A 12,879-nucleotide genomic window follows, 5' to 3' on the forward strand; every position below is an offset into this window, starting at 1 on the left:
TGTTGCTGAGGCTGGTTTCAACTCCTGGGCTCAAGTGATCTGCCCACCCTGGCCTCCCAAAGTGCCGGGATTATAAGCATGGGCCACTGCGCCCAGCCTTTTAAAAATTTCTTTTGTAGAAATGAAATTTTGCTGTCTTACCCAGGCTAGTCTTGAACTCCTGGGCTCAAGTAATCCTCCCACCTTTGCCTCCCAAACTGTTGGGATTACAGGTTTGAGCCACCATGGCTGGCCTTAATCTTCTCAATATCCTTTAAGGTTAACAACTTTTAAAATTTCTCTTTCACAGCTGAGGAAACTGAGGTACAGAGAGGCTAAGTAACCAGTTCAAGGTGTTACATCACTGGGAATTGACTGGGCTTGGGCTTGTTTTTAGGACTTTCTGATTCAAAAGTCTGTTTTCCTTGGTTATTAAGCTATGTTCTAATGGATATATATGTATTTTTTTGAGACGGAGTTTTGCTCTTGTTGCCCAGGCTGGAGCACAATGGTGTGATCTTGGCTCACCATAACCTCTGATTCCTGGGTTCAAGCGATTCTCCTGCCTCACCCTCCCCTGTAGCTGGGATTACAGGCATGTGCCACCACACCTGGCTAATTTTGTATTTTTAGTAGAGACGGAGTTTCTCCACGTTAGTCAGGCTGGTCTCGAACTCCCAACCTCAGGTGATCCGCTTGCCTTGAGCTCTCAAAATGCTGGGATTACAGGTGTGAGCCACCAGGCCCCAGCCTATGTTTTGTTTTGTTTTTCAAGAGAAAAAGAAATTGCTGTAGTACAGTCTCTGGTGTTATACTTTAAGCTATAATTTGAAGCTTCTATTTGCTTCTAGAGGTTTGGTTAACTTTAAGGTAATTTAAAATAATTAAAAGTGAACTGAAAAAGCTGCTTTGTTTAGTGAAAGAGAATTAATTATAGGTGTATGCAGTAACACTGAAGAAAGTAATATAATGTCAAATGAAGAAGGCAAATTGCAGAAATCTATACGAAGTATGCCGTTTTTTTGTATAAAACTCACCAGTGAGCAAAACTAAATGATAAATTGTTTAAGGGTGCTGGCAAGTGTGCAAACTATTCAAAAACAAGGGAATGGTAAAAGCTAATTTCAGAATATTGGTTTCTCTTGTGGGACGGTAGAGAGGAAACAGGTAGTTTCAGTGGGTTCATAAGTCAGATGGTATGTTTACAAGTGTTCATTTCATTATGCTTCATAATATAGTATGTATGTTAGATATTCTTCATAAGAAAAAAGAATACAGGCCAGGCATGGTGGCTTATGAGCTCATGCTCATGGTGATTCTTATATTGAGAACCCTGTCTTTACAAAAACAACTAAAAAATTTAAAAAAATAAAAGAAGCTTTAAAGGATGCTTTTAAAGTGAATCTGTCACATATCATGTAATATTGAGGATGTTTTATATTACCTGAGGGACTTTGAATTACTTTATATATATCTCGTATCTAGTGAAAACAAATCTCATTTATTCAGTAAAACATTAAATTAGCCTAGGTTCATAGGGTATTAAAGAATTTTTTTTTTTTAGTTTATTATTATTATTATTATTATTATTATTTTGAGATGGAGTCTCACTTTTGCCCAGGCTGGAGTGCAGTGGCATCGTCTCAGCTCACTGCAACCTCTGCCTCTCAGGTTCAGGCGATTCTTGATTCTCATGCCTCAACCACTAGAGTAGCTGGGATTATCAGCGCATGCCACCATGCCCAGCTAGTTTTTGTATTTTTAATAGAGACAGGGTTTTACCATGTTGCCCAGGCTGGTCTCGAACTCCTGGCCTCAAGCAGTCTGCCAGCCTTGGTGTCCCAAAGTGTTGGGATTACAGGTGTGAGCCATCACGCCTGACCTAGTATATTATCTTTACTCAAGTATTTTAGTTTAAACCTCTAGTATTTGTTACAAGGCTATTTAATTCTTAATAGCAACCTATAAATGTCTTATTCTTTGTAAATCTAAAGTAATTTTCAATTTTAGAGAGTTTTACATTTCTGGATTTATAAATTTACTTTTAAATATTTTTTAAATAATTAAACTTAAAAAATATTAAGCACTTCCTTCACCCCACTTCCTTATTGTAAAAGGAACTTAACATTTATTCTTCTATACTTTCTTTTTTATATTGTTGTTTTGCAGCAAGGGCAAGTATTTTGTAACCTTCCCATATCCATATATGAATGGACGCCTTCATTTGGGACACATGTTTTCTTTATCCAAATGTGAGGTAATGTTTCCCTATGTTTGCTATGATGGGGAGGAAGGTTTTTAACAAATATTGTTTTGAGGGAAATGGCATCTATAGAATTTATTATTTCCTGTTAAGAGAACTTAAAATTCCTTAAAGCATAGTTTTTATATTTAAGTAATATTTATTTATTTATTTATTTATTTATTTATTTATTTTGAGATGGAGTCTCGCTCTGTCGCCCGGGCTGGAGTGCAGTGGCCCAATCTCAGCTCACTGCAAGCTCCGCCTCCCAGGTTTACGCCATTCTCCTGCCTCAGCCTCCCGGGTAGCTGGGACTACAGGTGCCCGCCACCCCGCCCGGCTAGTTTTTTGTATTTTTTAGTAGAGACGGGGTTTCACCGTGTTAGCCAGGATGGTCTCGATCTCCTGACCTCGTGATCCGCCCGTCTCGGCCTCCCAAAGTGCTGGGATTACAGGCTTGAGCCACCGTGCCCGGCCTATTTATTTTTTGAGATGGAGTCTTGCTCTGTCGCCAGGCTGGAGTGCAGTGGCGTGATCTCGGCTCACTGCAACCTCTGCCTCCCGGGTTCAAGCGATTCTCCTGCCTCAGCCTCTCGAGTAGCTGGGACTACAGGCATGCACCACCATGCCCAGCTAATTTTTGTATTTTTAGTAGACACAGGATTTCACCATATTGGCCAGGATGGCCTCAAACTCTTGACCTTGTGATGCACCAGCCTCAGCCTCTGAAAGTGCTGGGATTACAGGCATGAGCCACTGCGCCCGGCCCATTTAAGTAATTTAACTTTTATATTTAATTTTCATGTGCCATGTGTGTACGTGTGCAAGGGTCTGGGCATGTATGCATATTCAAAAGTAATTCCTAGATTGGTGAGTTTTGGAATGCCTAAAATCTAAGGGGTTCCAAAGGAGGATGTGAAGAAGAAAACTAAACTAATTTTTTTGTGTGAAAAGTTCACATTTTGTATTTGGCATTTATATTTGCAATTTAAATTTGATTTTATTTCTGTAGTTTGCTGTAGGGTACCAGCGATTGAAAGGAAAATGTTGTCTGTTTCCCTTTGGCCTGCACTGTACTGGAATGCCTATTAAGGTAAGATTGCTAATAAGATTAGTTTCTACTCTTTTTAGTTTGGATCTAATAGTAATACCCAATTCAAGAGCTTAAAATAGGATTTTCAAGTATTGCTGCATTAAAGTATGAAATGAGTTGAATTTATTGTAGTGAAAATTTATTTAAAAATAACATTTGAAGAGGTGCTTAAATAAAGGGCATCCATTATGGTCTAAGTGATCACTAAGTGATTTTAATGTCTTTTGGTTGCCTTGTATATTTATGTCTGTATTACAATTAGGTAATAACTGATTCTATTTTACTAAAAGGAAAAATGTACAGCCATTGTGCACTTGTGACATATGTAAGATGCCGGCATAAAATAATAAACGGTTGTATTGTATTTTGATCATTTTTGCAAATATCTTCATTTGTGTTAAGTTTGTATTAGAAATAATTCTCAATGAAGAATAGGAAAGAAAAGTAGAGTTGAAACGATTCCCTTATATAATAGGATTAGGAAATTTAAATCCTGTTTCTTTTTATTCTCCAACATTTTATTTTATTTTACTTTATTTATTTATTTTTTGAAACGGAGTTTTGCTTTTGTCGTCCAGGCTGCAATACAATGGTGTGATCTTGGCTCACTGCAAACTCCTTCTCCCAGGTTCAAGCGATTCTTCTGCCTCAACCTCTGGAGTAGCTGGAATTACAGGCACCCACTACCACGCCTGGCTAATTTTTATATTTTTAGTAGAGACGAGGTTTCACCATGTTGGCTAGGCTGGTCTGGAACTCCTGACCTCAGTTGATCCACCCACCTCGGCCTTCCGAAGTATTGGGATTACAAGCGTGAGCCACCATGCCCGGCCTTCTCCAACCTTTTATTTTAAAGAACATCAGTTCTACAGAAAAGGTGGAATGGTAGTACAATGAACACCCTCCACCCTTCACCTGTAGTTACAAAGTATTAACGTTTGCCATATTTGTTTTAGTTCTGTCTCTCAGCACACATGCTTGCATGCGTGCTTCTCTCTCTCTCTTTCTTCTTTTTTTAAATTAAAAAAATTTTTTTTTGAGTTGGAGTCTTGCTCTGTCACCCAGGCTGGAGTGCACTGTTGTACTTTTAGTACAGACGGGGTTTTCCCATGTTGGCCAGGCTGGTTTCAAACTCCTGACCTCAGGTAATCCACCCACCTTGGCCTCCCAAAGTGCTGGGATTATAGGTGTGTGCCACCACGCCTGGCCTTCTCCCCCTTCTCTCTCTTTTTCTGTGAACTTTTTGAAAGAAAGTTGCAGACATCATGACATGTCGTTGCTAAATACTTCAGCATGTATTCTGAGAATAAGGGCATTCTTCTACATTATCAGAGTCCTGTTATCCCCTCCAAGAACTTCAACATTGATATTATATTACCATCTTCATCTAATCTGTAGTCAAATTTCTGTAGACTTAAAATGTCCTTTCCTTCTGTTTTTCCCTTTTTTTTTTTTTTTTTTGAGATGGATTCTTGCTCTGTTACTCAGTCTGGAGTGCAGTGGTGGGGAGTGCGATCTTGGCTCACCTCTGCCTCCCAGGTTCAAGTGATTCTCTTGCCTCAGCCTCCTGAATATCTGGGATTACAGGTGCCTGCTGCCACGCCTGGCTAATTTTTTGTAGTTTTAGTGGAAATAGGGTTTCACCATATTGGGCAGGCTGCTCTCGAACTCCCGGCCTCAAGTGATCCACCTACCTTGGCTTCCCAAAGCGCTGGGATTACAGGCATGCGCCACCATGCTTTGCTGTTTTTCACTTTTTATTTTGTGGAGCACACATTGCATCTTGTTATCCATTCTTTTCACTATTTTGTAGTTTTTCGTGATACTGATGTTTTTGAAGTCTAAGCTAATTATTTTGTAGAATGTCCCATGATATGAGTTTTCTGATTGTTTTTTCATGATCAGGGTTGGGCTAAATATTTTGACAAGAATACTTCATTGTTGAGGTGTAAACTTCCCATTGTATCACCTCAAAAGCATATAAAATGGCAATTTGTCCCATTTTAGTGAAATTAAGTTAATCCTGCCAGGTTTCCTCATTCTAAAGGTGACTTTTCCTCCTATAAAATTAAAAAGTAAGGCTAGGCACGGTGGCTCATGCCTGTAATCCCAGCATTCGGGAGGCTGAGGTGGGAGGATCACATGAGGTCAGGAGTTTGAAACCAGCCTGGGCAACGTGGTGAAACCCCATCTCTACTAAAAGTAAAAAAAGTAGCCAGGCGTGGTGGCGTGCGCCTGCAATTCTAGCTACTTTGGAGGCTGTGGGAGGAGAATCGCTTGAACCCGGGAGGTAGGGGTTGCAGTGAGCCCAAACTGCGCCATTGCACTCCAGTCTGGGCAACAAGAGTAAAATTCCATCTCAAAAAAAAAAAGAAATAAATTAAAAAGTAATCTATAGGATAACACTTTGAGAGCCTCTGAATGTCCTGTTACTCAATAACCCAGTGGTTTTAGCATCCTTTAAACATCCTTGCCTGTTTTTATTATTGTATTAGTGGTTGAAATTCTTCTAGATAGAAGAGACTTTTCCATTAAAAATTTTTTTACTTCTGTATTTCTTATTTTTCTCATAACTTTAACAGCGTTTACTTGGTGTCATCTTTGTTTTTGACAGTGGACTCATTGTGGTATAATTGATAAGAGCTAGAGTGGAAAGTCCAGGGTTAAGTCTGTAACTTTGCTAGCTGTATATATAACCTTAAGGTAAATCACTTCATCTCTGTTTTCTGACTTAAAGCCTGTCCTATCTACTTGGTAGGCTTGTGATGATAACTAATAGAGTATATGTGACAGTAATCTTTAAATTGAGAAACAATGTTATTAATGTTATCCAAAATGATAACACATTATGTTTCCTATATCTTTATATATCTAACATATACAGTATATAATATATTATATTGAATATTCTGGGTGTTGAATAAATGTTTGCGAGTAAATGAGGTAAAATACTAATTTATAAAAAAATACTAATTTATAAATTAGTGAATTTTGAGGTACATGATTTATACCTTTATTTATTTATTTTGAGACATGGGGCTTATTCTTGCTTTGTCGCCCAGGCTAGAGTGCAGTGGTGTAATCTCGGCTCACTGCACCCTCTGCCTCCTGGGTTTAAGTGATCCTCTCACCTCAGCCTCCTGAGTAGCTGGGATTACAGGCATGTGCTACCATGCCCAGCTAATTTTTATATGTAGTAGAGACATCATGTTGGCCAGGCTGGTCTCGAACTCTTGACAAGTGATCTGCTTGCCTCGGCCTCCCAAAGTGCTGGGATTATAGGTGTGAGCCACTGCTCCCAGGCTTCGTTTCAGTTTTCTGTAGTGGAGCCACATATGTCTCAAGGTATTGCAAAAAATTTCAGAATCAATTTTAGTTGGCAATAAAACAATAAAGAACTGAAATTGTGTCTACCTTGAATTTTGAACTTTATTATCTCTAATGTTCGTTGTAGGCATGTGCTGATAAGTTGAAAAGAGAAATAGAGCTGTATGGTTGCCCCCCGGATTTTCCAGATGAAGAAGAGGAAGAGGAAGAAACAAATGTTAAAACAGAAGATATAATAATTAAGGATAAAGCTAAAGGAAAAAAGGTTTGATAGTGGTTGATATTTATGTTGGTTGAAGTTTTATATTTTTCTGATTTATATGTGCATTCCCAGTACTAGCACAGTGCCCGACATATAAAATGTACTAATTTTTTTAAAGTATCAAAGCAAACAATTATCTTTCTGACTTCCTATTGCCTTTTTCCTCTTTTTTGAAGTAATTTTAGATATACAGAAGAACTGCAAGATAGTATAGGGATGTTACATCTTATATAACTATGATACTATTTTTCAAAGTAAGGAATTAACATTAGTACAGTAGTATTTTCTAGACTTTTTGGATTTTACCAGTGTTTTCACTAATGTCCTTTTCTCTTCCAATGTCCAATCCAGGATCCCACATTGCAGTTAGTTGTTATGTGTCCTTACTATGTTTCCTTAATCTTTTCTGTCTTTCATTTTCTTCCATGACCTTTATACTTTTAACGAATACTGGTCAGATAATTATAGATTATGCTTCAGTTTGAGTTTGTTCAATGCTTTCTCATCGTTAGATTGAGGTTATTGATTTGGAGGAAGACTATTAGAGAGGTAATTTGTCCTTCTGAAACATTAGGGACTATATGATACTGATACGTCTTATTATTGGTGATGTTAACATTGATCATTTGGTTAAGATGGTGTCTGCCAGGTTTTTCTCCTGTAAAGATTTCATTTTTGTTTTTATAATTAATATATATTTTGGGAGAAATCTTTTGAGGCCATGGAAATAATACTGTGTTTCTTTTCAAATATTTGCTTATTAATTTTAGCATTCATCAGTGGATCTTGCCTACAACAGTTATTACTGTAGTCTTCTAATCATCATTTTCCATTTCCCTCGTTCTTTTTACATTTATTATCTATAATTCTTCTGAAAGGAAGAGCTGTCTTTTCTCCCCCACTTACTTATTCTGTCCTTTCTATGTCATATGGATTCATGGATATTTATTTTATTCTTTAGGTTATAAATCAATACCACTGAGCTTTTTGTTTTTTAAGAGATGGAGTCTCACTATGTTGCTGGCCTTCGGCTCCGGGGCTCAAGCTGTCTTCTCACCTCAGTCTCCTGAGTAGCTGGAACTATATAGGCTTGTACCACTGTGCCTGGCTATTGGTTTGTTTTTTGTGTGTGTGTGTGTGGTTGTTAACAACACCAAAATTGGTTGTCAAATTGTTCTTTTTTATTGGAATAAAGCTAGAGTAAATAAATTGTTTTAGCTTTGGCCATTGGGAGTTTTTTTTAGCTTGGCTCCTGTGTCCGTTAGACATTCCCTCATCTTCCTTTGTTCAAAGCACTTTCTTACTTTATGGTGTTACAAGCTGTTCCAGGCTTATCTTTTATTTTCCACGATTCAACCAAGGAATCAACCGCTTCTCCAAGGTTTCTTTTATTGAAGAATGGTATTCAGAAACTAAGGTCTGAGTGCTGGGTGTGCTCATTACCTGGGGTATCACTGCTTCTAGGTACTCTCAGTGGAAAGAGCAAGGAAATACATTTATGTCTGCTAAGCCATGCATACACATCTGTTTTTATTTCTTTATCTATTTGAATGTTTATTTAAAAAGTAAGTTCATATTGATACCCCTGGCTCCGTTTTAGCACCATGGGTCTCATTCTAGCATTTTCCCTTGGTTTATTTCCCTTCTTACTACAACAGTGAGACACTTGGCTCTCATTACCTATAGTATATTTATTTGTTCAATCCTAGACTACTAGTAACGTAGTTTCATAATGGCCAGCCTATACCCCTGGGAGAAATAGTTTTACTGACTAAAGTACAGTGTTTGTGTGTAATTCTTTTTGTCTTTAGAATCTAATCACACTGTTTTCCAAAACTGCCTAGATCAGCTCCTTTCTTCCCTTCCCCTTGAGTGTGGTTATATAATATATTTGTAATGCAGTTAGATAGATTTGTCACAGTCTGCATTCCTCCTTAGGTTCCTCCAACATCCTGGTTAAAAAATTTACATACCATAAAATTTACTTTTTTTTTTTTTTTTCAAGACATAGTCTTGCTCTGTCACCCAGGCTGGAGTACAGTGGCACAGTCTTGGCTCACTGCAACCTCTGCCTCCTGGGTTCAAGCAATTCTCATGTTTTAGTCTCCCAAATAGCTGGGATTACAGGCGTGTGCCACCACGCCCAGCTAATTTTTGTATTATTATTATTGTTGTTGTTGTTGTTGTTTGAGATGGAGTCTCTCTCTGTCGCCTCGGCTGGAGTACAGAGGCACAGTCTCAGCTCACTGAAACCTTCGCCTCTTGGTTCAAGCGATTCTCCTGCTTCAGCAGAGTGGCTGGGATTACAGGCGCTCACCACCATGCCTGGCTAATTTTCGTATTTTTAGTAGAGACAGGGTTTCACCACATTGGCCAGGGTGGTCTCCAAGACCTGACCTCGTGATCCGCCTGCCTCGGCCTCCCAAAGTGCTGGGATTACAGGTGTGAGCTACTGTGCCTGGTCCAAAATTTCCTCTTTGTGGTGTATAATTCTGTAGGTTTGAAAATGCCTGCAGTCATGTTTCTACCAGCACAGTGTCATATAGAGCAAGTCTGGCAGCCCCAGCATTTTCTTATGCTGCCTTATTATAGTGTTACAGTTTAACCAAATTTCCTACCTTCAACTTCTGGCATTTGGTTGTCTTTTTTTTTTTTTTTTTTTGAGACAGAGTCTCGCTCGGTCTCCCAGGCTGGAGTGCAGTGACCGGATCTCAGCTCACTGCAAGCTCCGCCTCCCGGGTTCCCGCCATTCTCCTGCCTCAGCCTCCTGAGTAGCTGGGACTACAGGCGCCCGCCACCTCGCCCGGCTAGTTTTTTTTTTTGTATTTTTTAGTAGAAACGGGGTTTCACCGTGTTAGCCAGGATGGTCTCGATCTCCTGACCTCGTGATCCGCCCATCTCGGCCTCCCAAAGTGCTGGGATTACAGGCTTGAGCCACCGCGCCCGGCCTTGGTTGTCTTTTTGATATTCATAATTTTTGGAAAAGGAGGAAAGTCTTGTGAGTAGCCTCTTTTTTTTTTGAGACGGAGTCTCGCTCTGTCGCCCAGGCTGGAGTGCAGTGGCGGGATCTCGGCTCACTGCAAGCTCCGCCTCCCGGGTTCACGCCATTCTCCTGCCTCAGTCCCCCGAGTAGCTGGGACTTCAGGCGCCCGCCACCACGTCCGGCTAATTTTTTGTATTTTTAGTAGAGATGGGGTTTCACCGTGTTAGCCAGGATGGTCTCGATCTCCTGACCTCGTGATCCGTCCTCCTCGGCCTCCCAAAGTGCTGGGATTACAGGCGTGAGCTACCGTGCCCAGCCTGTGAGTAGCCTCTGTATAGGTAAATAAGGTAAACGTGGTGTGAGGATAAAAGAAACAAGGTTTGTTACTGAGATCTTAACTTCATGATGGGTAGTTCTTTATGTTGCCCTCCATTTAGTTGGTGCCAGTTTCTTGACTGATATCTTGGCTATACAGTTTGACAGACTAAGTAGTACAACTAATTCCTGCAGTGTTCTGCTGTATCAGCATTATTTTAGAATGTAAAAAAATTACCAAATGGGATTATTTACTTAAAATTACTGTGGTCCTGGATGTTAGGCAATTTTTGGTTTTTCCTTTTTTTTTTTAATATCTTGGGTCATTGGAGTGTTGGTTATTCTTTGATCGAGTTTATTTTTCTCCATTATTTTCAGAGTAAAGCTGCTGCTAAAGCTGGATCTTCTAAATACCAGTGGGGCATTATGAAATCCCTTGGTCTGTCTGATACAGAGATAGTAAAATTTTCTGAAGCAGAACATTGGCTTGATTATTTCCCGCCACTGGCTATTCAGGATTTAAAGAGAATGGGTTTGAAGGTATGTCTATAAAGAAATACGAGGAAAGCATTTACAAGTATGTGCTTTTTTATTGTGCTTTTGCTTTATTGTGCTTTCCAGGATCTGATTTTTTTTTACCAATTGAGGATTTGTGGCAACCCTGTGTTGAGCAAGTCTAGTGGCATCATTTTTCCAACAGTATTTGCTTGCTTCATGTCACATTTTGGCAATTATTTTAGTATTTCAAACTTTATTATCTGTTATGGTGATCTATATTCAGTGATCTTTGATGTTATTATCCTATTTGTTTTGGGTTGCCATGCACTATACCCATATAAGATGGCAAACTTAATTGGTAAATGTTTGTATTCTGACTGCTGCACTGACTGGCTTGTTTCCTTCTTTCTCTCCTTGGGTTTCCCTGTTTTCTTTTCTTTTCTTTTTTTTTTTTTTTTTCTTTTTTTTGAGGCGGAGTCTCGCTCTGTTGCCCAGGCTGGAGTGCAGTGGTATGATCTCGCCTCACTGCAAGCTCCGCCTCCCGGGTTCATGCCATTCTCCTGCCTCAGCCTCCCGAGTAGCTGGGGCTACAGGCACCCACCACCACGCCCGGCTAATTTTTTGTATTTTTAGTAGAGATGGGGTTTTACCGTGTTAGCCAAGATGGTCTCGATCTCCTGACCTCACGATCCTCCCACCTCGGCCTCCCAAAGTACTCGGATTACAGGCGGGAGCCACTGCACCTGGCCAGGTTTCCTTGTTTTCTAATAAACAACAATCTTGAGATGAAGCCAGTTATTAACTTTATAATGGCTTCTATGTGAAAGGGAGAGTCGCATGTCTCTCACTTTAAGTAAAAAGCTAGAAATCATTAAGCTTAGTGGGGAAGGCATGTTGAAAGGCAAGACAGGCTAAAAGCTAGGCCTCTTGACCAGTCAGCCACGTTGTGAATGCAAGGAAAAGTTTTTTTGTTTTTGTTTTTTGAGATGGAGTCTCACTCTGTCACCCAGGCTGTAGTGCAGTGGCGTGATCTCGGCTCACTGCAACCTCTGCCTCCTGGGTTTAAGCTATTCTTCTGCCTCAGCCTCCCTAGTAGCTGGGATTACAGGCATCTGCCAACATGCCTGGCTAAGTTTTGTATTTTTAGTAGAGACAGGGTTTTCACCATGTTGGCCAGGCGGGTGTCAAACTCCTGACCTCAAGTGATCCGCCTGCCTTGGCCTCCCAAAGTGCTGGAATTACAGGTGTGAGCCACCATGCCTGGCCCACTCCCAATTTTGAAAGTTCTATTATGAGTAAAGTGCTATCAAACAGCATCACATGCTACAGAGAAATCTTTTGTGAAAGGAAGAGTCAAGGGATGTGGCAAACTTCATTGTTGTGTTAGTTTAAGAAATTGCCATAGCCATCACAACCTTCAATAGCCACTTCTTTGATCAGTCAGCAGCCGTCAACTTTGAGGCAAGACTCTCCACCAGCACAAAGATTACAACTCACTGAAGGCTCAGATGATTATTAGCATTTTATAGCAATGAGGTTTTTTTTTTTTTTTTTTTTGAGATGGAGTCTCGCTCTGTCACCCAGGCTGGAGTGCAGTGGCCGGATCTCAGCTCACTGCAAGCTCCGCCTCCCAGGTTTACGCCATTCTCCTGCCTCAGCCTCCCGAGTAGCTGGGACTACAGGCACCCACCACCTCACCCGGCTAGTTTTTTGTATTTTTTAATAGAGACGGTGTTTCACTGTGTTAGCCAGGATGGTCTCGATCTCCTGACCTCGTGATCCGCCCGTCTCGGCCTCCCAAAGTGCTGGGATTACATGCTTAAGCCACCGCGCCTGGCCTAGCAATGAGGTATTTTAAAATTAAGGTATATACATTGTCTTTTAAAATATAAGTTTATTGCACACTTAATATAATTCAATATAGTATAAATATAACATATATGCCTTGGGAAATAAAAAAATTTGTGTGACTTGTTTTGTTGTGTTGGTTTATAACCAAAGCCACAATATCTCCCAGATATGTCTGTATATTTGTGTGATTATATGAGATTTGGACCAACTCTTAATTTTAGAATAATATATTTCCCCTGTATGCCACTAAAGAATTAGTACTGTTATTTTTCAACGAGAACCTAACATTGCTTATGGGTCTTTACTGTTTGTTGGATACTTTACTGTTT

General features: G+C 39.9%; 1 protein-coding gene across 6 annotated transcripts in view; it reads left to right on the forward strand.

Annotated features, from left to right (window-relative positions):
• Nucleotides 1–12,879, forward strand: part of LARS1 (leucyl-tRNA synthetase 1) — a 70,632-nt gene that overhangs the window by 8,732 nt on the left and 49,021 nt on the right. For 4 of the 6 annotated variants that reach the window (XM_033180768.1, XM_033180767.1, XM_033180766.1 and 1 more), the window contains 4 exons: nucleotides 2,149–2,236; nucleotides 3,234–3,314; nucleotides 6,769–6,906; nucleotides 10,580–10,741. In XM_033180768.1, the coding sequence (XP_033036659.1) occupies nucleotides 2,186–2,236; nucleotides 3,234–3,314; nucleotides 6,769–6,906; nucleotides 10,580–10,741 (432 nt within the window). In that variant the 5' untranslated portion in view covers nucleotides 2,149–2,185. Of the gene's footprint in view, nucleotides 1–2,148; nucleotides 2,237–3,233; nucleotides 3,315–6,768; nucleotides 6,907–10,577; nucleotides 10,742–12,879 lie in introns of those variants that run through there. The other 2 variants (XM_033180770.1, XM_033180771.1) reach the window with 2 other exon arrangements.

This window comes from Trachypithecus francoisi, unplaced genomic scaffold (assembly GCF_009764315.1).
Source record: "Trachypithecus francoisi isolate TF-2019V2 unplaced genomic scaffold, Tfra_2.0 Lachesis_group2, whole genome shotgun sequence".
Classification (NCBI taxonomy): domain Eukaryota; kingdom Metazoa; phylum Chordata; class Mammalia; order Primates; family Cercopithecidae; genus Trachypithecus; species Trachypithecus francoisi.